The 22,867-nt window shown below is 43.7% G+C and overlaps 2 protein-coding genes across 2 annotated transcripts in view; both read left to right on the top strand.

Moving 5' to 3' along the window:
* Window positions 1-22,867, top strand: part of rpf2 (ribosome production factor 2 homolog) — a 52,638-nt gene that overhangs the window by 7,848 nt on the left and 21,923 nt on the right. The gene's annotated exons all lie outside the window — the stretch shown is intronic.
* slc16a10 (solute carrier family 16 member 10) overlaps window positions 2,466-22,867 on the top strand; it is a 33,652-nt gene continuing 13,250 nt past the window's right edge. Inside the window, exons 1-2 of the mRNA XM_070849119.1 lie at window positions 2,466-2,844; window positions 22,249-22,393. Coding sequence (XP_070705220.1) covers window positions 2,514-2,844; window positions 22,249-22,393 — 476 coding nt within the window. The 5' untranslated portion in view covers window positions 2,466-2,513. The remainder of the gene's footprint in view (window positions 2,845-22,248; window positions 22,394-22,867) is intronic.

The raw sequence follows: 22,867 nt of genomic DNA, 5'->3' as shown, positions 1-22,867 counted from the left end.
ACCACAGCAGGAGAACCAGGACCCACAGGAACCAGAGAACCACAGCAGGAGAACCAGGACCAGGATCCACAGGAAATAGAGAACCACAACAGGAGAACCAGGACCAGGATCCACAGGAACCTGAGAACCACAGCAGTAGAACCAGGACCAGGATCCACTGGTACCAGAGAACCACAGCAGGAGAACCAGGACCAGGATCCACAGGAACCTGAGAACCACAGCAGGAACCTGAGAGATGAGAGAAGCACAGAAAGGCTCCGGGGAAGATAGCAAGTTAGTAACAGACATTAAAGAGACATGAAGCATCAGGATGGAGAGGAAGAGGAGGAGAGAGGAGCCCAGTGCATCATGGGAGTCCCCCGGCAGTCTGAGCCTACAGCAGCATAACTAGGGGCTGGTCCAAGGCCTGATCCAGCCCTGAACTATAGGCTTTATCACTAAGGAAGCTTTTTAGTCTACTCTTAAATGTAGAGAGGGTGTCTGCCCCCCCAACCCAAACTGGAAGGAGGTTCTACAGGAGAGGAGCCTGATAGCTGAAAGCTCTGGCTCCATCACTACTTTAGAGGACTTTAGGAACCACCAGTAGGCCTGCAGTCTGGGAGCACAGTGCTCTAGTGGGGTAGTACGGTACTATAAGCTCTTTAAGGTATGATGGAGCCTGAACATTAAGAACCTTGTAGGTGAGGAGAAGGATTTTAAACTCTATTCTAGATTTTACTGGAAGCCAATGAAGAGAAGCCAGTACAGGAGAAATATGGTCTCTTCTCTTAGTTCTCATCAGAACAGGAGCAGCAGCGTTCTGGACCAGCTGGAGAGTCTTTAACCCTTTAACGTCCTCACCAAGAAAAAAGCAATGAAAAAATGTATTCTTTATATATTTTATTTCCTTGGGGCACTAATTACAAAAATCAATGTTTTTTTAAGAACAGACCCCACATTTTTTTAAATATTGGCCTCTACCAAACGGTTGAGATGTCGTAAATAAAATAATCCATAAGATAAGATAGATATAGTGAGTCAAAATGTGCTCTACCATATGGTTGAGCAGAAGGTTAAAGGGTTAAGGACTTATTGGGGCAGCCTGATAATAAGGAGTTACAATAGTTGTAGTAGAAAAAGGCAGTTCTAGAAATCTGTTTAATGTGGGAATTAAAGGACAAATCTTGATCAAATAAGACTCCCAGATTCCTCCCAGTGGAGCTGGAGGCCAGATTAATGCCATCCAGAGCAGTTATGTTGTCTCTGAGGTGTTTAGGGTCGAGCAGAATAACTTCAGTTCAGTCTGAGTTTAGCAGCAGAAAGTTTCTCCTCATCCAGGACTTTATGTCCTGAAGGCAGACTTGAAGTTTTGAAGTAAGTCACGTAGTATTCTCAGAAATGCAGAGATCTTGGTCATAACCCTGTAACACCACAAGAGTTTGCTGTTTGACAGCTGAACACAAGCTAACGGAACACTAGTGACCCCCCAGGTCAGCCATCAGTTTATGTCTCCCCAGCAGGAAATTATCTACACGATTATCCAGACTGGGTAATGTAATACTTTTAAATCCACATTCTGCTGTGCCTGTAGACCTGTTGTACCTGTCACACCTGTTCCCTGTGCCCTGGTAAGGTGCTGAGAAAGCCTCGCTCTGTTTCCTGCTCAGGGTTACTAACAAACCAGTGAACGCCAAGTTTACATCCTCAAAGAATGAATTCATAACTGCAGCTGTTAGATCTCCTCCCACTTTTGTTTGATTAGTCATGTTGACCTGTACAACATGTAGACACAGCTTCTGTCAACCTGAGCAGAGGGCTGTTAGGGTGCCAATGCTGAATAAAGTGGGTGTCTAACGGGGTGGGGGGGGGCCTTCTCTCAACTTTTAGTTCTTCTTCTTCACGTCCTACTTTTTCTTTGGTTTTTCTGCTCACTGCACATATTCCCGTGCATGTGCTTGCCTGGCACTTGGTCTATTTTTAGCAGCTGGAAAGGGGAAGTGAGAGCTTTCATAAGAGCAGAGAAGGGGCTGCCGAGGACAGGCACACACACACACACACACACACACACACACACACTCTCTCACACACACACACACACACACACACACACACACACACACACACCCACTATATTGTCAGTGTTTTAATGTTTGGTCGTGACGGGGGAGTGACAGTGTCCAATCAGCTGCAGGACTCCCCGGAGCCCCGCCCCCCACCCGCTGCCTATTTCTGAAGTTGCTGCAGCGGGGGCGGCCATGTGACAGCCACTGTGGGGGCCGATGCTGCTCTTCCAGCTCTACTGCAGCCACAGCTTCACCTCCATGGATGCAACTGCACCCTGAGCCCAGAGCCGACTTCTCTCAGACACCAGCAGCACTGGACTGTCAGTGTCGTGGCCCTGTCAGTCAGTCAGTCCCTCTGTGGGGAGATATCTGTCTGTCTGTCTGTCTGTCTGTGTATCTACATTTATCTGTGTATATTTCAAAACAAAACAAAGGTGTTTCTAAGCTCTCCAACATCAAGCTGTCAACACAATGACTGAGGGGAACAACATGCCTGAAGGTGAAGCAGCGGCGGAGGATGAAGTGCCCGCCGGGGCTCCTGCGGAGGAGAAGCGGCCGGAGGAGGAGGAGGAGAAGAAGGAGAACGGGGACAGCAAGGTGACCGTCCCGGAGCCCGCGGCTCCGCCAGCGGAGGAGGGCGAGTTTGTGCACCCCGAGGGCGGCTGGGGGTGGCTGGTTATGCTGGCTGCCATGTGGTGTAACGGCTCGGTGTTCGGGATCCAGAACGCCTTCGGCATCCTCTTCCTCTCCCTCCTGCGGGAGTTCGGCTCCGAGCACGATGAAGACCTCCGCTTCAGGACAGGTGAGGCGGGCTGGGGGAGGGAGGGGCGGAGGGGGGCGACACACCTCAGCTTCACTGGAGGTCACACGTTTGAATTTCAACAGAAGTGAGACTGGCTCTGTGTTCTGTGGAGCTGCTGTGTGTGTGTGTGTGTGTGTGTGTGTGTCCACTTCCCACTGTGGGAAATAGTTCCCACTGTTAGCTACCTCCTCACGGACACGGTGAGGTAGTGAAAGCTCCGCTCCTCAGACCTGCCCTCTGTCCTGCTGCTCTCTTCTTCTTCTTCTTCTTCTTCTTCTTCTTCTTCTTCTCACTCAGGTAGCTAACGTCCGCTAACAAGAAAGACGATGTGTCGTTTCCTGCGTGACAGAAGTGAAAGTCAGACAACAGCGAGTTTACTGAAATGAAGTCAGTGTGCTGAGTGTGTGTTAGTCCTCTGTCCTCTGGTTTCTGGTACGGTGTGTGTGTGTGTGTGTGTGTGTGTGTCTGTGTGTGTCTGTGTGTGTGTGTGTGTGTGTGTGTGTGTCACCTCTAATTCACCCTTTTTGTTCAGTTAACTGAATCTTTCACTGAATGTGACGTCACCGTCCAGAGGTTACCTTCCTTCAGTTTCTTATTCATCTGATGAGTGATACAAGTACAAGATCATACCAGATGAATGTTGAAGTCATGAAGTAGTGACTGCAGATAGCAGATCGAGGGGGTGGGGGTGGGGGGGGTGGGGGTGGGGGGGGGGGGGTGGGGGGGGGGGGGGGGGGGGGGGGTCAGAGTGGAGGAGAGGGTCACATAAAGAGGGAGATGGCCTTAGTCCATGAATAATGACCCTGTGCTGATGTGCTGTGATTGTAACCACATGTGTTGGTGTTTAGCAGAGTATAGAACTGTAAGGGACCCTGTTTTACAGTTGACTGTGAAGGTGCTTGTTCACGATGAGGGGATCCATGTGGGAGGTGGTTTTTCCACTACAGTCTTATAAACATCTCCAGTTTGGACACGGTGTTCTACCGTCCTGCTCGTCTGCCTTTTAAAGGCAAAAGTCTCCAGCATGAAGCAGCTGTTCCTGCTGGAACAACCAGCAGAAACTGCAGCAACACTCATTGGTCCCGTTGAGCTTTGGCTGCCTGTGTTTGATGCAAATAATGAGGGAGATAATGTTTCAGATAACTAGAGTGATAATCTGTCATTTCCTTTTCCTTCACTTGAGAGTGACGTGTGTTGTGATTTAGGGGGGAACTTCTGTCCGTGACATATACAGCTAGAGCGACTTTGTGCTTCACTAATGCATTTACTTTATTGTTGCTGCTGCTATAGCTCTGTCTAACTCCAACCCAGTGCCCACACACACACACACACACACACACACACACACACACTACACACTACACACTACACACATCACGCACTGCCCTCCCCCAACCACCAGAGTTCCATGGCAAGTCTGGATGAGTGATGGCGAGCTTGAGACAACTGGCCGATGGGAATGTGGGGGTTGGACAGTTTGACTCCAGGCTCTAATGCAACTCTCTGTTTCCACGAGTGATATCAAGGCACAGGACGCTGCTAAAGATAACCTACTAACTGCACTCCTGAACGAGACATAATTCTAATTAAGCTAAAAAGGGTTGTGTTTTTTGTAATCATTTCTGGTTTCTGATAAAATACATTTAATTGTCTGATAACAGAGCATGTAAGTTAGCCATTACCAATGATTAGAGCAGTGATCCTATCATGAAACAGAACACACTGTGCCTTTGGAGTTGGTTCAAATTCAGCATGTTATGTAATCATTTAGGTCTCTCCAGACCTTTGAACCTGGCTCCTGTGGAATTAGTTTGCTCATGATAAAGGTGGTCTTGACTGCAAGCTCTTGTTTGGAGTCTCTGGGTTGTCAGAATTCATCAGAACCCGTCAAGTCAGCTGATTACAGATGTGGTCCGAGATCAGTCAGGACCGAGTCCAGAACGTGGCCGAAGTTGGGTCAAGAAAGAGAAGAGTGGCAGGTGTTCCTGCTTATTTCAGCCTGAATCAGTCATCCCCCTGTTCACTCTGCTGTCTCATCTTGGTTTGCTGCCTCTGGTTTTCACATCCTCGAGGCCCTCAGGGCTCTGACGGAGCTCTGCGTCTCATACGTCACACATATCAAGTCATTTGGCATTTTATTAATGTGGTTTTTCATCTCCTGTTTGAAGATTAAAGGTTTCCTGTGGAGTTTCAGTCTTTTTGCAGCTGTTTTTCTGTGAGCCAAACATCGTGCACATGTTCACACTGTTTCTGCAGTTCGTGGTAACATGCCAAAGTATACTGCAATTCACCAGCAAAGGCAGAAAAGACAACTGCAAGCTGGTAAACACGGATGTAAACAGTGCTGGGTTTAAAGGTGCAGTGTGTACGATTTAGGAGGAACTATTGGCAGAAATGTGATGTAAATATACTGTTCATAATTATGTTTTCAGTGGTTTACAATCACCTCAAACTAAGAGTCATTGTCTTTTTGTTAGCTTCGAATGAGCCGTTTTATCTACATTGGGTGGGTCCTCCTCCACAGAGTCCACTGTGATGCACTGATATGTTTCTACAGACAAAAAGGGCCTATTGTGTTTTTACGTTGAAGTGGCAGCTTAAATTTGGTGGTGTGAGTGTAGCGGTCGGAAGACGAAGAAGAAAGAAGACGATTACAATCTTGTGTTGTGAGAAGTTTGAGAACCCACATTTTGACAGTTGGAGGATCTGTCTTAGTATTTAGCAGGAGAAAGCTAAAGGGAACGTGACTCCTCTACAGCAGATGTGTTCAGTTGGCTGCAATCTGCAACCTCACAGCTACATTCCATCAAATCCCACACACTGAACCTTTAACATACTAGAAATATGTTTTATGAGGATGGAAATGTTTCGCTAGAGCTCACAGTTTTAGTGAGTGACACAGAATGTAAACTTAACTGTAGTTTGGTTACTAGAAAACTCCACAGGGCACCTTTAAGTGTAAGAAGTGAATACAAAAGTTGAACGAGCTGTATCTTCATTCAAAGTCAGTGGTTCTAGGCCTGGTAGTCATTACTGTGGTGTTTTTTCATTTTTCTGTATTCCTCTGCCACATCATGTATAGCCTGCTATACAATTACCAGGCAGGGTTTGTCTGAAAGATGGAAGATTCCATCAAGTTGGATTATGGGAAATGTAGGATCCAGTCTTGTTGGAGCTGGACCCATACAAGGGACCCAAAGTCGGGATAACTCTTTGGTTCTGACCATTCTGTGTGTTCTACACCAGTCTCCCACCCTTTTAAAAGTCCTTTCATGATCTGTACTTTAGAATTGTCTAATTTATAAATGACAAGTGCCAAACGTTGATTTATTATCTTTAGCTTTTGAACTACTGTTCAAAGGGAAAAGGTTGTTTTAAGACATCCCCTTGAGTTTAGTCAACCATATTTTTTGGTATTTTATAGTCTAGGCTATCTGATCTGAGCTGATAATGAAATGATTGCTTTGCTGCAGCCCTAATGATTTGAATATTTGACTGTTAAGTAACACCATCACGTGTCAATAGCTAGTTTATTAAGGTTATACCTCTCATCCTATCATGGCGTGGGGATGTGGCACATAAAGTTTGTTGTCCTCTTCTTTCTGCTCCTATTTTGTAATCTGCTGTGAGAGCTGTCCAGCTGTCACCCAGCTGTCATCCTGGACCCACAGCCCTGCTGTCAATGCTTCATTTGTCAGAAATGGTATTCATCAAGGCATCAAAGCTGTGTCTTTCCACTCAAGGGGCTTGTAGTACTGTAGTTTCCCTGTTTGTTCCACTGGTGCGTTTCCCTTACTGCAGTCTTTGTAATGTCCATCAGGCTTTGTTTTCCTCAGGCATGCCAAAAACCTTCTCTTATGTAGTATGACATCACCACCTTGGTATGAACCTTTGCAACAAGATCAGTGATGCTGTTGTAACCCCCCCCAAGTACCCAATGATAAAATACAGAATTCTACCACCATCCCCTGACGCAGAAGATGGAGCGTTTAGATGTAAAGGCTTAGGTTTAAATGTAGTACATGTCTTGCTCTCTTGCTTTTCTGATGACAATATCACTGCATTTCCTGCAGCGCCCCGTTTTCCTGTGCCGGTCTACCTTCTGACGTGAGCGCACATTCATTTGTGTGTTTTTCCCAAACCTGTTTACATGTCTGCAGAGAGAACAAGAAGTGCTGCTTCAGCCAAGACGGGTGCCTCTATGGCAGGTCTTCCTGTCATGAGAGGAGCGGTGACCAGCATTAATCAGCTTATTGAGTGGTTTTGAAGTCGGACACTGGAATAGAGGAAGTGCCAAGGATTGCGGGAGGCGCTGGGAGGAGCCCTTCGCCTTGACAGGCGGGATGAGAGGCCGCCACAATGAATCATTCTAATTTGATCCTTTTCCTTCCGACGTTGATATTTTTGTCTCAGGGAGGTCAGGAGCAAAACAGATTTCAGTAGACCACACTGAATCAGACAGTAATGAACACCATAGAATGTTTGCGGTACTCAGCATTGTAAAGACAATTTTTCGACATGGAGTGATTTGATTATGTTTGTGAGGTCCCTTAGTGACGTTTGTTGTCTCTCATAATCACATTCAAATAGAATGATATGTTGTTTAAGTTAATGATTCAATAGAAAGTAAAAATAGTTTTTTTACATGAAGTTCACTTAACAGTTAACAGTGTATGCAAATGAACAGTTATGCAAACCTTCCCCCGTGTTGCCGCCGCTCAGAGCTGCCTGGAGCTCCTCGATCTGGGCGTCCACTGGATGATGACTTAATAAAACTATCGCTCTTACTGTACCGTTAAGCCGGTTATTCAATCAAACAGCATCCCTAAAGCCAGTCAATGAGAGTGGGGAGCTCTTGGCACAGGTGACACAGAGGAAAGACAAACACCATTCATATCATTTATTATATATCACTTAGATTGTAACGATACAAAAGTCAGTTAAAAATCAGCAAAGTGTCCCTTCAATAATACTCAGCCTGTGAAAACAGTCGTGTAATGTCTTCTGTAAGACAAACTGGTGGTATGGACGTGAAATACATGGGCGAATTACCGGGCAGGGTTTGTCTGAAAGATGGAAGATTCCATCAAGTTGGATTATGGGAAATGTAGGATCCAGTCTTGTTGGAGCTGGACCCACACAAGGGACCCAAAGTCGGGATAACTCTTTGGTTCTGACCATTCTGTGTGTTCTACACCCTCCCTCAGTGTTTTCTACTTTAGAATCCTCATACCAAGTTCAGTTCTGTGAATATGGTTTTGAATATGGATAATTGTTGATTGACAGATAACTAATCAATTAGAATTTCAACTATGGATTCATTTATGAAGTAATTTATAAATGAGTGCCAAAGTGCTAAACGTTTCTTCTGTTTTATATTACTGTCGAGTTATTATCTTTAGGTTTTTAACTACAGTTCAAAGGGAAAAGGCTGTTTTAAGACATCCCCTTGAGTTTTGGTATCTTATAGTCTAGACTATCTGAATAGATAACAGCCAGAGGAGCTGATAATGAAATGAGTGCTTTGCTGCAGCCCTAATGATTTGAATATTTGACTGGTAAGTAACACCATCACGTGTCAATAGCTAGTTTATTGGCAAGGTTATCATTTTAATCCTCATTAGATCCACAGATCCTTTCCCTGAAGCATTTGTGTGCCTTCTACACAGAGACAGCACTAAAACACACAGAACCACCCTCCATATCCTGGTTTACGACATGACCTCACATATCACACTCAGCTAATCTTAAGACAGCAGTTTCCCTTCCTTCCACATAGCCGCTGCAGTCCTCAGCCAGTCCCCCCCCCATCTGTGGTCTTCCATTTTGCTCTCCAAGGGTAAATATAGTATGCAAAATACTCATGACGTCCAGCTGAAGATACGTGGATTCAGCTTTTACTTTAGCAGGCTTAACATTACATTACAGACACGTCAAGGCGGGACTTCAGAAAAAGGAGATTTCTTGTTTTTGGCACAAGTTGTACTTTCTCTCACACACGTTTGGGACTGGCCCCTCTGTGCTGAAGATATGACTCATAATTACTGAATTAAAAAAAATGGGGCGCTGCAGTGTCCGTATGCTGGAAATGTTAGCAGAAACAAATATAGAACTAGCCCACACATAGTGGAGCACTACAACACAGTGTTAGTGTGGTACAGCATGCTTTCAGTAAGGTGTAATATCCCCCTGTATAACGACACGCCTGCCTCATTTTATGATGAGTCTGTTTGTTCTGGGGACAGTTCCATTCGGTTTAATTGTATTTATCCTTCAGTTTGGATGGATGTAATTAAGAGATACAACCACAAAGACCCAGAGTGAACATACCACAAAACAGTGGGAGATGACCGAGTCACTAGTTGGTCGTTCACTGTTTAGATTCAGCAGTGCAGAATGCTCCCTACGCCTCGTGTTATTCTGGGGCACTAAAATACAGGCGGCTACATACCGAAATCTCATCTAAGCTGTCTATACCGTGAAACACACAGAGAACATACCAACATACATGTCGCAACACGTTTCTTCTTCTCATATTCAAACCTGTGCCACTGAAGAAACGACCTCTACATGAAAACACATTTCCTCTGTTCTAAACTGGTATTTTCTACATGGATATGTGATGAAATGCAGCAGTGCATCCAATGCTAAACCAGCAAACGTTTTTACCAAGGGCAAACCAACTTGCAGGTAATCTACAAGATCAAGTAAAGGATAACCAGTATATTTTTTTTATGTCTTTTGGGTTCAAAGTGACTCGTAGGTATAAAAAGTGTTGGAATTGGTCCAGTGGATCACCTCAGATTGTTATTCTAAGTGTGTGACAGCATGATGGAAAGGATCCCTACAGAGAGAGACCTGGAAGATCCTTCTGGTTTAACAGCACACACACCAGACTACACTGACAAAAACTCACAGAACACAGGTTTGCTGGCTTATTGCTGCCTAGATCAGTGGTAGTTTGTGTTGGTGTGTGTTCCACACATATCGTGTTGGATCTGAACTCACCAAAGTCACACAATCTACTGAAGCTTTTTGGAAATGCCTCATTTGGAACCCAAAATATGTCAAAATAGTTTTATTGTTTAACCCTTGTATGGTGTTCGGGTCTGTGGGACCCGTTTTCATTTTTTTATCAAGAGCAAAATGATACCATTAATTATTTTTTCAAACTCAGACTCATTGGCCTTGGCTCATATTGATGATTAATCGTATAGTTTTTCTTTTGATAGAACATGAAAACGGATGAAATCAGGTCCACAAACCCGAACACCATACAAGGGTTAATAGCTTATTGTTTAATAGCTTTAATAGCTTAATAAGATGTTAATTTAATGCCCTAGACTCTTCCTTATCTCTACTTGTGTAATCAGAGAACTCAAGTGTGTTTTTGGTCACAGATTCAAACATGGTGTTCGTGGTGTGGTGATCAGTGTGTGTTGAGGACAGTTTGTCAGTCTGTGGCGGCATTTGAAATTTCCTCACAAATGAAAATCTCCCTTTAGCACTGTTTCACTCAAACTAACACGGCCCATGTGTGTCTTTTCACTCTGGGGACCATGACAAGGTTGGTGATGAAGAACACAATGAAAAACTATTGACGCCTGTTCAGCTCGCTTGTTGGGGAGAATGAATATGAATACGACCCTGGATTACTTTCTGACCTGATGCTTATCTAGCTGTGACATTTGAAGTGTAGAAGCTGTGTGATCAGATTAGTACCAGTGCCCCGTTTGTACCAGCAGTTCCACTGATTTATCAGTACCTGTAGTTTGAATGGTTTCATCTTAATTTCCTGTTCTGATAAGGAGGTTAATTATGTCAGCAGCTCCACAGAGCTCACTGTTATTTAATTTCCTAACATTAAGGTTAAGGTTGGGTCTGTAGAAAGATTCTTTCTGATTAATTATAAGGCTTTTCTTCACAGTGGAAGCTGCACATTTCACTGAAGTGGCTGGTCAGACCCACTCTATATCCTGCACCTTTGTGGTCTTTTGGCAAGTTTGTCAGGACAGGCTGATTACACATCCTCAGCTCTCACACAACAGCTGCTCCTAGTTAGTGCTAAAGATAAAGAGAATATGCACCAAGCTGGGAAATTGGAAATGAAATGAACCAATCACAGTGAGGATTGCTGGGGCGGGAGGTCCAGCCCATAGACTGGCCTGAACTGTAAGGTCAGTGGCCTTGGCATCTGTGCTACAGGCTCTGGTTCCCTCCTGCGGGAATGCCAGATGGGGTTATTCCTGGGCCTCGTGCCACAAAAGCCACTTGCCTGTCGCCTAATGTTAGAGCAGCCAGAGACTTCTGAACCAAACACAGTCCTCGATTGTGCTGTTTTGATGAATCTGAGGTAACCTGAACTCAGAGCGGCTGACTGACGTTTATGTCAATAATATTTTCATTCGGTGCGAAAGGAAAACGTGGAGGGGAGACAGATGAGGCTGAAGTTTTGTCCCTGGATGTGAAACTGACAGGATACGTTGAAAATATTGTTTTAGTATCACTGTCTGTGATGGCCCATCATGCTGAGTGTGAGGTAGCTCAGACGTCTCTGCACCTAGGCAGCTGACATGCCAGTAATTGGTTGGAGTTTGACCTGCCTCTGCCAACATTTAATGAAATGTAGTTTAAGTGCGATGGCTATAAATCCACCAACATATGACCCAGGTGTGTTTGTGTTAACTCTACATATTAACAAGAGGGGTTATGTCCCCCTCTCTTTCGCTCTCACTCTCTTTTTCCAGTCACCAGGGATCATAAATCACATTTTTGATAATGAAGCAACCCCAGACAGTGTTTGTCCCCAGCCCGTCTCATAGCTGTAAGGCAGCACGCCCTTTGAGGCAGAACCCAGTGAAGCTTCATCAGATCAGAGAGGAGGGACTCCCGGTGTGAGGCTTCCTCTCTCCTTTTATTGGCTAATTTTTCACACTCTGGATCTCTTCAGCCTTGTCCTAATTGTTTTCAGCTCATTGCAAAGTGCCAGAGTCAGTTTAGCTAGTTTAAAAACCCGTGGAGTTGGTCGCCGTCAATGCAGTGCTTGGTGTGCATCATGCAGCCGCACATAACCATTATAAACATGGTAAAAAAAAGAAATCATCAAATGAATAGCCACAGCTTCTACTGGGACACACGCAGGCTGTGATCTCTGAAAAGGCAACATTGGGTGTAAATTATTTAGATCAAGTGTAAATTATTTAGTAGAATGTCAGCTTTTGTGAGTTTCTCCAAAAATGTAGATTTATATATCTGTTATACTCTTACAAGAACGCTTTGTTCGTCATTGTTCTAATGAATAACAAAGTTTTAATAGAGCATTTTCTCCTGATTCCAGTCAAGGGAAGACCAGTCAATTGTTAATTCTGTGTCTCGAGACACACAGGAAGACTTGTTTCCTGACAGTTTCCATTATACATCGTTCCAAATACTGTTCACACTGGATAAATACTGTGGAACCTGCACGTCCCTGTAGAAGCTGTGGCTGAGTCAGAAATGACAGTTACACAATATTAAATATGAAGTTTGCTAACATTCGCTAACTTTAGCCAACATAAGAAGCTGTCAGACTGAAGCAGCTCTGAGAGCCCTTGGGTTGAGAAAGAATGAGCTCGTGAATTTTCATTTGTAGAAGGTGGTCTGTGTTATTTCAAAAGCTACATAGTGTTGCTTTAGGTGTTCTTTTCGAGATTTTTGAAGAAAATCTGGAACCCTTAAAGTAGCATCACTACGTATTTGTGCCATTTTTCCCACCCAGGAATTGTGCCGCCCTGTTTTCAAAGTGCATGGTCATGTGTGAATGGTAAATGCTCTGTATTTGTACAGCTCCTTTCCAGTCATTTCGACTAATCACAGCGTTTTTACATCACATCCTCATTCACCCATTCACACATCATTCATTCAGGAGGAATCTAAGTTGTGATGATTCTTTCACACACATTCACACACTGAAGCTGCTTCAGGAGCAAGTTGGGGATTAGCGTCTTGCCCAAGGACACTTCGACCCGCTGACTTAGTGGAGCTGGGGATCGAACTGCCGACCTTCCGACTGATGGACTCGGAGCTTGAAATCTGTCGAAAGCTGCTAAGTGATGGTTTTGCCCGCTGGGTAGAAATGTAACATGCCTGTTTCTGTATATCCTGCTAACTATAGAAGACTGGCCTCAGGAGCTCTAACAGCCGGCGTACATGGGGACATTTATTTTGAAAAAACAACAACACAAAAACACTGCATGGATTACATGGACTGAGTCGGCCTCAGTTTTCAGCGTGCACAGGTTAATGTTTGACAGAGCGTTTGATCTCAGGCATGTGTAAGCTTGAGCCTGAGTTTGGGTGAAGGTTGTCAAGAGATAAAGCCAGTAGCAGGCAAACATGTTGGAAGCATAGCAGCACTTCAATGGCAGCACGACGACCAATTGTCTGGCCTTCTGCACATGGCACACATCATCAGGCCACAGCCTGGGGGGCTGGAGAACACATGCACAAATGGCAGTGAAGGCGTGTTCTCAGGCCCCTCGTCGTCAGTATGACAACCAGGATGATTGACAAGGAGGAATTGACGGTGAGCATTTGCTGATGCTGATTCATCATTGACCTCACACAGACTGTTTGAGTCAACACACCAAGATATTCAATACGATTTGATCAGCAGCACAATGGAGGTGTTACATTGCAATGCGATGTATAGATCCGACATTTGTGCAATATGGCATGTGTGAGAAAGAAGGGGGCAGTTTCCTCTTGTGCATCTCTGCTGTTGCTCTGGAGGTGATTAAGTTAGCATGGAACGGCTCAGAGCTCATCACGCACACCATACATCACATACAGCGCCGTATGAACCAACACTGGCGAACATAACAAGATTGTGAGCCACGTGATCGGCCTCATCTGCTTATTTGCATGGAAAGACTGGCACAGAGGTACAGAGGACACTCTCTGTAAACAGCAGCGGCAGTGACAGACAACAGCGTCCATCTGTTTGACTTACATTAAATAACGGGACACAAAGGAATGCTCATGTTGCTCCATATCTGCTGGAAACACGTCACCGTCTGGAACGCCATGTCAGCGTTGAGTTGATGATTCGTCAGTGTTGTGTTATAGATTATTGCGCTGCCCCCGAATGGACAAAAAATCAAGTGCTGCAGCTGTAGTTTTTATTTCTTGAAATATTTACTCTGTGTACGTTATTCACCAAACTGTGATGGTTTTTTTTATCTTGCACCAAAAATGTCTTAAAAGTATGCAAGGTAGTTTTACACTTAGTTTAAAACATCAATGATACTCATACATATTGTCAAATACAATTCATCTGTGGACTCAAAGTGTTCAAAAGTCCAGTAACCCGGATGAAGGAATTGGTTTGAAGCTATTAATGTGGCTTTTTCATTCACCAATCAGGCAATCCATTTTGGAAACTCTGAGTGAAGACTAAATGACTGAATGTATCCAAACTGTGGCCAGGAGCTATCTCCATATCATGCACTTAGAAAGGGGGTGGATGAGAAGTTCCCCCAATCACCAACCAGTTCTGACACACCACCCCTTCCCTTCCCACCTCCCATTTAACATGTTTCATATGTATCCACTGCAGAGAGAAGTCATTCCAAATGCACAAGATGTGTTTTCTCTCCTTTTTATGCGCAGACATAAATCAGTCTGTGTCTGCGCCCAGTTTTTATCGCAGTGTCATCAGGTTCAAGGTTTCACTTCCTGTGGTGGTAGAAAATCACTTGAAGGACACGAGTTGGAACTTAGGATGCAAGAGTACAAAAACTGATGATTGTCACTGCTTCTCCCCCTCCAGAGCCTCCGATGGAGCAGCACAGTGTAAATGGTTTCCAGCTGCTGTGAGCAGGAGGTGGAGTAATGGTTGTAAATCTATATGGTCTGCTCCGGCCCAGATGTGTATCCGCAGCACCGTGAGGCCCTGATCAGGGTTAGAGCTGGACTTTTGTGATTGAACGGCAGCAGCTGTAAAGTCATACTTTAACGTGATTGGTCGTCGTACGCTAAGACATTCAGTCTACTGTTTGTCAAAGGGCTGAAGTTTGAGCTGAGAGTAATAGAAAGAATTTCCTCAGGTGCTTCCATGCTGTGACAAAGTCAGGCATCACCTGCAGGAATCTATTGTTTTATAACATCCAGTCAGGCTGTGACCGGTTTTCCTTCATCTACTTATTTCAGGGAAAATTATTGTGGCCAAAGAACCTTATCAGACTTGACAGACATGGATGGGACTGAAACCTTGGACCTGTGCCAGTAACGATTATACCAGCCTACACTGCAAAACTGTCAGTTTGAACTAGTGGTGAAGCCTCATAATCATTCTTAAAGGGGAACTCCACCAATTTTAGACTCAAACATGAATCTCAGCCTGTGGATACTGAGGACCTCTGGAATATTTAGTGTTCTTTCTTTCTTTTTTAAACAAGTGAATCATCACACTGCATCAGCCGATGCAGTGGGTAAATTCGATTTAATTCCAATTAAACTCATGTCAATGTCTTCAAATAGGGCAGGCCATTCCATTAACGGTAACAAAATAACATGTGATTTAGATCCATCTCAAAATGAGTTTTGTTTGCATTGGAAGTACGAGACGTTACTGTTTTTGTTACATGGGTTTTCAGTGATATCAAATTTGAAAACTTGTACCTGGATTATCTGAGTTCAGGTGGATATTTTTTGCAGTGTACCTCCTCCTGTTGAACTAATCCTGTCCAAATAAGGGATTAATTCTGAATTGTAATTGGTCAGGATTCGTAGTAAATGATTAACTTGGGCTTTCCTAATTAAGCCGACAGGATTAGTATGACACCAAGGTGGACAGGCAGAACCCTGTGGCACATGGCTTTCTTTAAGATGAGGAAATCCTGTACGCAAAAAATATTTCCATCGCATTTAGTATCTTCCTCTCACTTCCTCGCTGACACTCCACTCACTTGAAGTAGTGAGTTGTTGCCCTGGTAACACATGCAGTGACTTGCAGTGTATTTCAACATCCACTTCAGTGCCTCTGTGGCTTTCAAAAAAGTTGCTGTCCCCAGTTCTGTCCCATTCAAGCCCAGACTAAACCTTTTCAGAGAACACATCTGTCATCTATTTTGGCAAATTTCAAAGCAGCAAAGTCAGTTGTATAGAAAGTCGAGCGCTCATGGCTGTTGTTCTGTTACTGCAGCTCCCCTCTGGAGGGACACTGGTAATGAGTTTCAGCTATGTGCCAAACACGTTCAGCATAACATAGGCCACAGCTTGTAAACCCATTAACCCTGCTGCTGTGGGGTTTTTTTAGAACAAGAGTGGGTTCTCCATTTTTTAATGAGACAAGCAGTAGGAAACAAAGGTCTGTCAGGATGTAACCCACAGCCAGTCCAGCTGGGAAACACAAGGCTCTCTGCACCAGATTCTACACCTTCACTTTGCTTTTCTTTTTCGTTCCTTCCTCTTCCCTCTCTCTCACTTTCGACACCAGGAAAAAAATCGCTCTGTCTTGTGGAAACCAACACTGAGTTTAGTACAGTACAAGACAGTCCACTTCCTGACCTCCGGCCAGTTGGTCTAAAGCTCTGATTGTGATGTGAACTGGCTGGTGAGGCTTCTCCTGCAGTTCAGGCCAGTGTCCTGCAGCTAACAGTGGACTTGGACAGGAGGCTCCGCAGATGCTGAAACCCACTGAAACATCACTGACAGCTGTCTCAAATGTCTTTGCAGCTGCTGTGTTGCTGTTGAGGCGTGTCAGATAAGGACACAGTAAGAGTTGTTAGAATTGGTAACTTGGTAACTGCTAAAAGAAAAAATACTAGATACCTTATTTTTAGGTCATCATTAGGAAAAAAGCATGTCAGTGGGTCAATTTAGAGAAGAGAGAAGAGAAATCAATGCACACATGCCTATACCTCTACTTCCTTGTCTTTTTTGGGGTAATCTCAGCAGTTAAATCAATATGTGTGTCTGGCGTTTTACTCCTGTTAAAACTTGACAATGAATATATTGAACTAGATTAGAATGTGTTCAGAGTTTCTCAGTGTTCTTCAGAACGCTTCAATGGTTTCCAACTTTTAAGAATATAAATAATATAAATTGCCCAACCTAAACATTTATCAATGTATCCCCACATTCTCCATGCCATGCAACTACAGTATGGTTAAGGTTTAGTCAGATAAAACACCTGGTCATGCCCATGGTTAAATCTTCTAGACAGCACTAGTTTCATTAATATTACAGCTACAACATGGCAAACCATCCAGAGGAGGTTTCATGTTGGTGTGGCAATCCAGAGGGACATCTGGTCTTTTTTCTGGTTTGCTGGCCGTGAGAGCAGTTGATTTATTAACACCTTTCCATCCTCACTTTGTGTTTATTCCAGTGTACCAGCCTGAGACAGAGGGCAGAGCTTTAAGTGGTCTGGTGTTAAATGAAGCCTGTCGTCATTCTCCATGTTGGAGCTAGATTTCAGCCTGAGCATCTTTTTTTCCCAGAATGTGCTACAGGGACAAGCTGTTTATTTGACCAAGCCACTGTCACACCACTGCAATATGAGCCAAGTATGTCCGTCCATTAGTTGGTTCCATTAACTTTGGTTAATAGATAACTTTTCAACCAGCGTAATGCAAGCTGTCTTAAAGTATTCATAAACTGAAGTGATTGAAGCAATCACGGCTCTATTTGGGTCATTCTGTGCTTCACACGCTTGGTAATATTTGATGTTCTTGGCCTCAGCTGACCTGCTCTCACTGGTATTTCTAAAGTGGTGTATGATTGGAAAAAATGAATGAGTATCAGTGTTGAATCAGTATTGTGCAGTAGGACAAAATTACACTTCTTGTTTAGTTTTATTTGTAAAGCACTGTGAGACAACTCTGTTGTGATGTACAATTGAAAATGGTTAGCTAGTGGTCTTTAAAGGAGACATATTGTGCTCATCTTGTATCTGGCGGTCCTACTAGAATATGTTTACACATTGTAGTGTTCAAAAACACCATATCTTTCTCATACTGTGCACACTGCACACTGCACACTGCTCTCTTCAGCCTCTTTCTGACCGCTCCATTTTAGTCCAGCCTGCCCTGATTGGTCAGCTCGCACAAGCCTGAGCAGGCACCGCCCACCAACCTCTGTATCAGCTCTGCCATCTGCAAAGCACGGGCTGTGTTCGAAACCTCATGCTACACTAGCAGCACGCACTGATTCAGACAAAATGTAGCATGCAGTATGCCAAAGGCACCCAGATGTCGTACTGATTCTACCTCACCCACTATGTCCCACAATGCAAAGTATTAACTTCTGTATGAACAGAGACGGTTCCATAAACTTATTTCACCTCAACAGTCTGCCAAAATCTGTTTTTGAAGAAATCTGAGATGAGAAATCAGCCTCCAGCTTCCTGAATATTCACTCATATTAAATCTACAAGACTGAATTTAAAAGTTTGTTCCGCCTTTGTCGGGCTGCTTGGCCACTGGCCTATTAACTCACTAGTGTAATTTCCCATAGAGGTCAGCGAGTTAGCTAACATTTGCTTGCAGTTCAGTCCACACAGCCTGCAGCTGTACTGAACTTATGATGTGCAACAGAAACGCCACACAGTTTCCATTTTCATTTTCCTGAGTATGTTTATACTGTTAGATGTCTTACAAGTTAGTTAGTCTTAGATGGGTGATTGTTGTCCTGCCTCAGAGGTAGTAACAGGACCGAATCCACTAGACGCCAACACCTCATGCTGGTCGTCTTTTGTTTCTGGAAAAAAGGGCATTCTAAAATGTCTGTCTGCTGATAATCTGCTGATTGGACTTGTTCACGCAGAGGAAGTGGACATCTATAAAACAAACGTTTCAAAACATTTGACTTCTGCATTTTTCACTGCTGTAGGTCCAGTCACTGTGGGGTGACTGGGTTCAGAGCAGAAGGGTTTCCAGCAAAGAGTCTTTAACGAAGCAGACAGACGACTTAGGGCAACTCTGCCCCGTCTGTCAGTGTCCAAGTGGGGCCCGCGGCTAACACTGGATGTCACTGGGACAGAGAGAATCCTGATATTACATTTTTCAATCTGGAATTCCTCCTTGTCTGAAGCGTAAATGCTTTTAAATCGAGAGAGCCAGCAGATGAAACCACAGCAGCAATTTCCTGTTGTCCTTGAGGGATTCTTCTTTCTTCTTGTTCACTGCCATTTATTACATTATGTAGCTTAAAGCGGGCTGATATCCCTACAAATATGAGACCAGGCAGAGTGGACCCCATGAATTTGGTGCATTTTTCTGACTGCAATGTCTGGAATAGATCCTAAGGAGCTTTGACATTGTTTTGGCTCACATAGGGAAACCAGAGTGGGGCAGTGAGCGAGCGGACGCTAACTAAATATAGGTTACGCATCAGTATTTTGACATGCGGAAACATAAATATGTACAGCTTTTGACTGAAGGATATAGCTGCTCTGTGCCCAGTGAACATGTTGATTTTGTCCTGTTTTCTTGGACTCACTCCTGTACTGATAGTAAGCAAGTGTTGTTTGACTAGACAATATAAAATATCATGCATCAGACCACTCAAACTTAAGCATCCGTACAGTCTATAAAACTCTTCTCAATGAATTTGAGCAAATGGAGATGGAAATCCCCAAATATCTGCACACAAATGCCTGAATATGATCCCGAAATGCACATTTATGAATGTTTTACACTTTTACTTGACTGAAATCTACAAAACTGCAAATTTTGCATCAAATATGTAACCTGAGAAAAACTGAGATGCTGAGATTATTTTTAGTCAAGTCATGGCCCTGTCGGTTATTTGGTCGGTCCACCACTCTGGTCCAGACTAAAGCATCTCAACAACTGAACTAAATGGATTTCCATGAAAAAGATATTCGGGCCCCACAGAGGATGAATTGTAATACCTTTAATGATCCCATGACTTTGTATCTAATGCCACCGGTAGGACAAAGGTTTTCATTATCTGCTGATACAGCTCCATATTTTTCTGTAAGGACTAACAAACAATGTTGTCAGCTGAGAATGGTAGACTAGCGTGGGCCTAACATTTATATCACAAACGGTATATATCAGTGTATTTTAATTTTTCTTCAAATCTCAACACAAAGTCGTCTGAAGGGGTAAAGCACTGGTTTGGTTTGGTTACTCGACTCTAAACTGTGCTAACAGCACACGTGTCACATAGTACAGAACTATTTTAAACACATTTTCTTCACATTCGCTCGGCAGTGTTTGCGGATCCTTTTACCTTTCCCCATAGTCCAGAACATGTTTTGATTGGAGGTGATGGGAAAGATTGCTTGTTGTGTGCAGCACTTTCAGACACAGCAGCATGGCTGGTGACCGTGGGTCCAACAACAATTTGTTTTTGGATCCAATCCAGAAAAAGAAAACTGTCTTTACCAGTCAGCACGGTAGTCAAAATTCATGCTGCAGTGTTCAGAGGCAGAGTGGGTCGACTATCAAGCGGAAGGTCGCTGGTTCGATCCCCGGCTCCTACGAGTCAGCGTGTTGAAGTGTCCTTGGGCAAGACGCTGAACTCCAACCTGCTCCTGAAGCAGCTTCAGGAGAATGTGTGTGAAACAATAGTCTCCTCCAACTGAGATTCCTCCTGAATGAATGATGTGTGAATGTGTGAATGAGGATGTGATGGAAAAGTGCTTTGAGTGGTCGAAATGACTAGAAAGGAGCTCTACAAATACAGACCATTTACCATTTACCATTTACCAAATACATACTGGTGTACTTTCTGCACTGCTTCCAGCCATACTGTATACTCATGCTAAACTAAATGTGTGAGTCTATAATACTAAGGCAGCATGGGGTGAGCTGAGGATTCTGGGAGACTAAAGACACGACTGTGAAAACCAGCAATAACACTGAAACTTAACACAGTCGTCTCTCATTGCTCCACTAAAAATACAAAAACACTCAAACTCCACTTACTCTACATTTTCCCACAAGTTTTCCCTGACCTTTCTTCAGATTGGAAAGAAACAATTTTGTACGGACTTGTCATTAACCTGTCAAACCGTTTTCAGCTCTGCCCATGCTGTAACACGATCAGCGGAGACCTGACAGTGCCCCAGGCGGTCGTTCCTATTACAGCATGTCACTCACTCCTGGCTTACCCATCGTCTCTATGGTCAAAGGGCGCTGCACAAGAGCTTGCATAGTTGTTACTTGCAGGAAACACTAAGCAAGCACTTATAAGCACATACATACCTGTTCATTTGTCTTCAAATGGATAAAAACAACCTGTGAAAAGGCCTTAGACATATCTAAGTCTGCCTACAGTTATCTACAGACACTACTTCCTTCTACTTTTTGGATGAATCCTACCATGATCTAGCCTTTCAATGCTCTTGCTATGCCAGAATTGCCTATCTGCATTGCTGTAAATGTGTACTATGTATCTTGGCTCTACTGCAGCACGTGACAGTGGTATTTAACCTTAGACCCTCGGAGGAATGCTGACCAAGCATTAAGCATTTCGGAAGTTTCCCGCGGTCAGAGTTTTAGCTCTACTGACATTTCTTACAGGCAGATCTGACTTGCAATCAAAAAATAATCACTTCAGTTGGCTTGAACAATGAACAGCTTTCTGCTCTGGTAGCACGAGACTGCAAACCTGAACCTAGAAACCCTAGGTAGGACAATATGAATGGGTCATTAAAGGTGATTTGGTATTTATACATTCAGAGGGTGGGGGGACGTGCAAGCAGCAGAGATACCCTTAATTTATCTTCCTAAGATAGGGATTACTTTCCTATAATGCAGCCAACAGCATCCTTTTCTGAAGTAGGGTGATATTTAATTCACTAGATTAGGCAAATATAGATATTCTGGTTCATCTGGTAATTTTATGGCGCAGCAGAATTACTAGCATTATTTAACTTTAAACAACATATTCTCCTGCCTGAATGTTTTGGGAATGCAGTTTTTGGCTTTTGAGTGGCATTATTAGATGTTTGTTGCCTGGATCCTTTTAGTGATTTATACTTAAGAAGTTAAGTGAGATGTTACAGTATGTAGAAGGTATCTGTGTACTTAGTGTTGAGATCACGCCTAAGTGCTTTCCTGATTACATATTTTCGTCAAGGTTACAAAGAAAAAAGTACAAACATTGTAAAGGATGATTAATGAGCGGGATCTAAAAAGGGAAATGTATAACTGGTTTCCAGTGTGTGTGTGTGTGTGTGTGTGTGTGTGTGTGTGTGAGTGGGTACGTGTTTATAAATGTGTGCACAAGTACAAGAGTCTATTATTGTTGCATCACCATGCTTTGTTTTCTAGTCACCATCTTCCTGGATACACATTTGTTTGGTCTCTAACAGAATGTGAAATGATAATCTCTCTCTGCCTTACAGCGATTTTCCTCATTCATTCACTCTCTTTGTTCTTCCTGCAGCATGGGTGGGCTCCCTCTCCATGGGGATGATCTTCTTCTGCTCTCCCATCGTCAGCGTCTTCACCGACATCCTCGGCTGCAGAGTTACCGCAGTGGGCGGCGCTGCTGTCGGCTTGGTGGGCCTGCTGGCCAGTTCCTTTGTCACGTAAGGAAGAAAATCAGCTTTCCAATTCAACATGACATTATGTCAGTGAGGACATTTTAAATGTATTCACAAGTTCATTTGTCAATACTTATATCTCCTCCTATGAAGCATCTGTATCTGGTGTATGAGCAGTGACCAACATCTTATGAAAAACGAGCTATAGATGATTAGTGTAGCTGAACCATTAATAATATCTACATTGTGGTGTTAATAGTGTGATTAAGTGCTTTTTTTAAATTTATTGGAATATATTCTTATTGTAGCAATAATTAGAGGGGGGGGATTAAGCATTACCAAGTAGCTTGGAGCCAAAGCCAATTTTTCCTGCAGGACAATAAAGTATACCTTATCTTTTCTTTAACGGCAGGGTGGGCATAACTGGACAAACTAGACTAAGACAGAGTTTGAAAGTATCCAACCAAAAAAATCCCACCTGCTCCTCAGGCCTCCCTCCAAAGCCCACAGCACGTGAAT

The sequence above is a fragment of the Pempheris klunzingeri genome, chromosome 18 (assembly GCF_042242105.1).
Source record: "Pempheris klunzingeri isolate RE-2024b chromosome 18, fPemKlu1.hap1, whole genome shotgun sequence".
NCBI lineage: Eukaryota > Metazoa > Chordata > Actinopteri > Acropomatiformes > Pempheridae > Pempheris > Pempheris klunzingeri.
The sequence above is the reverse complement of the archived record's forward strand: the minus strand, read 5'-3'. Positions and strand labels throughout refer to the sequence as shown.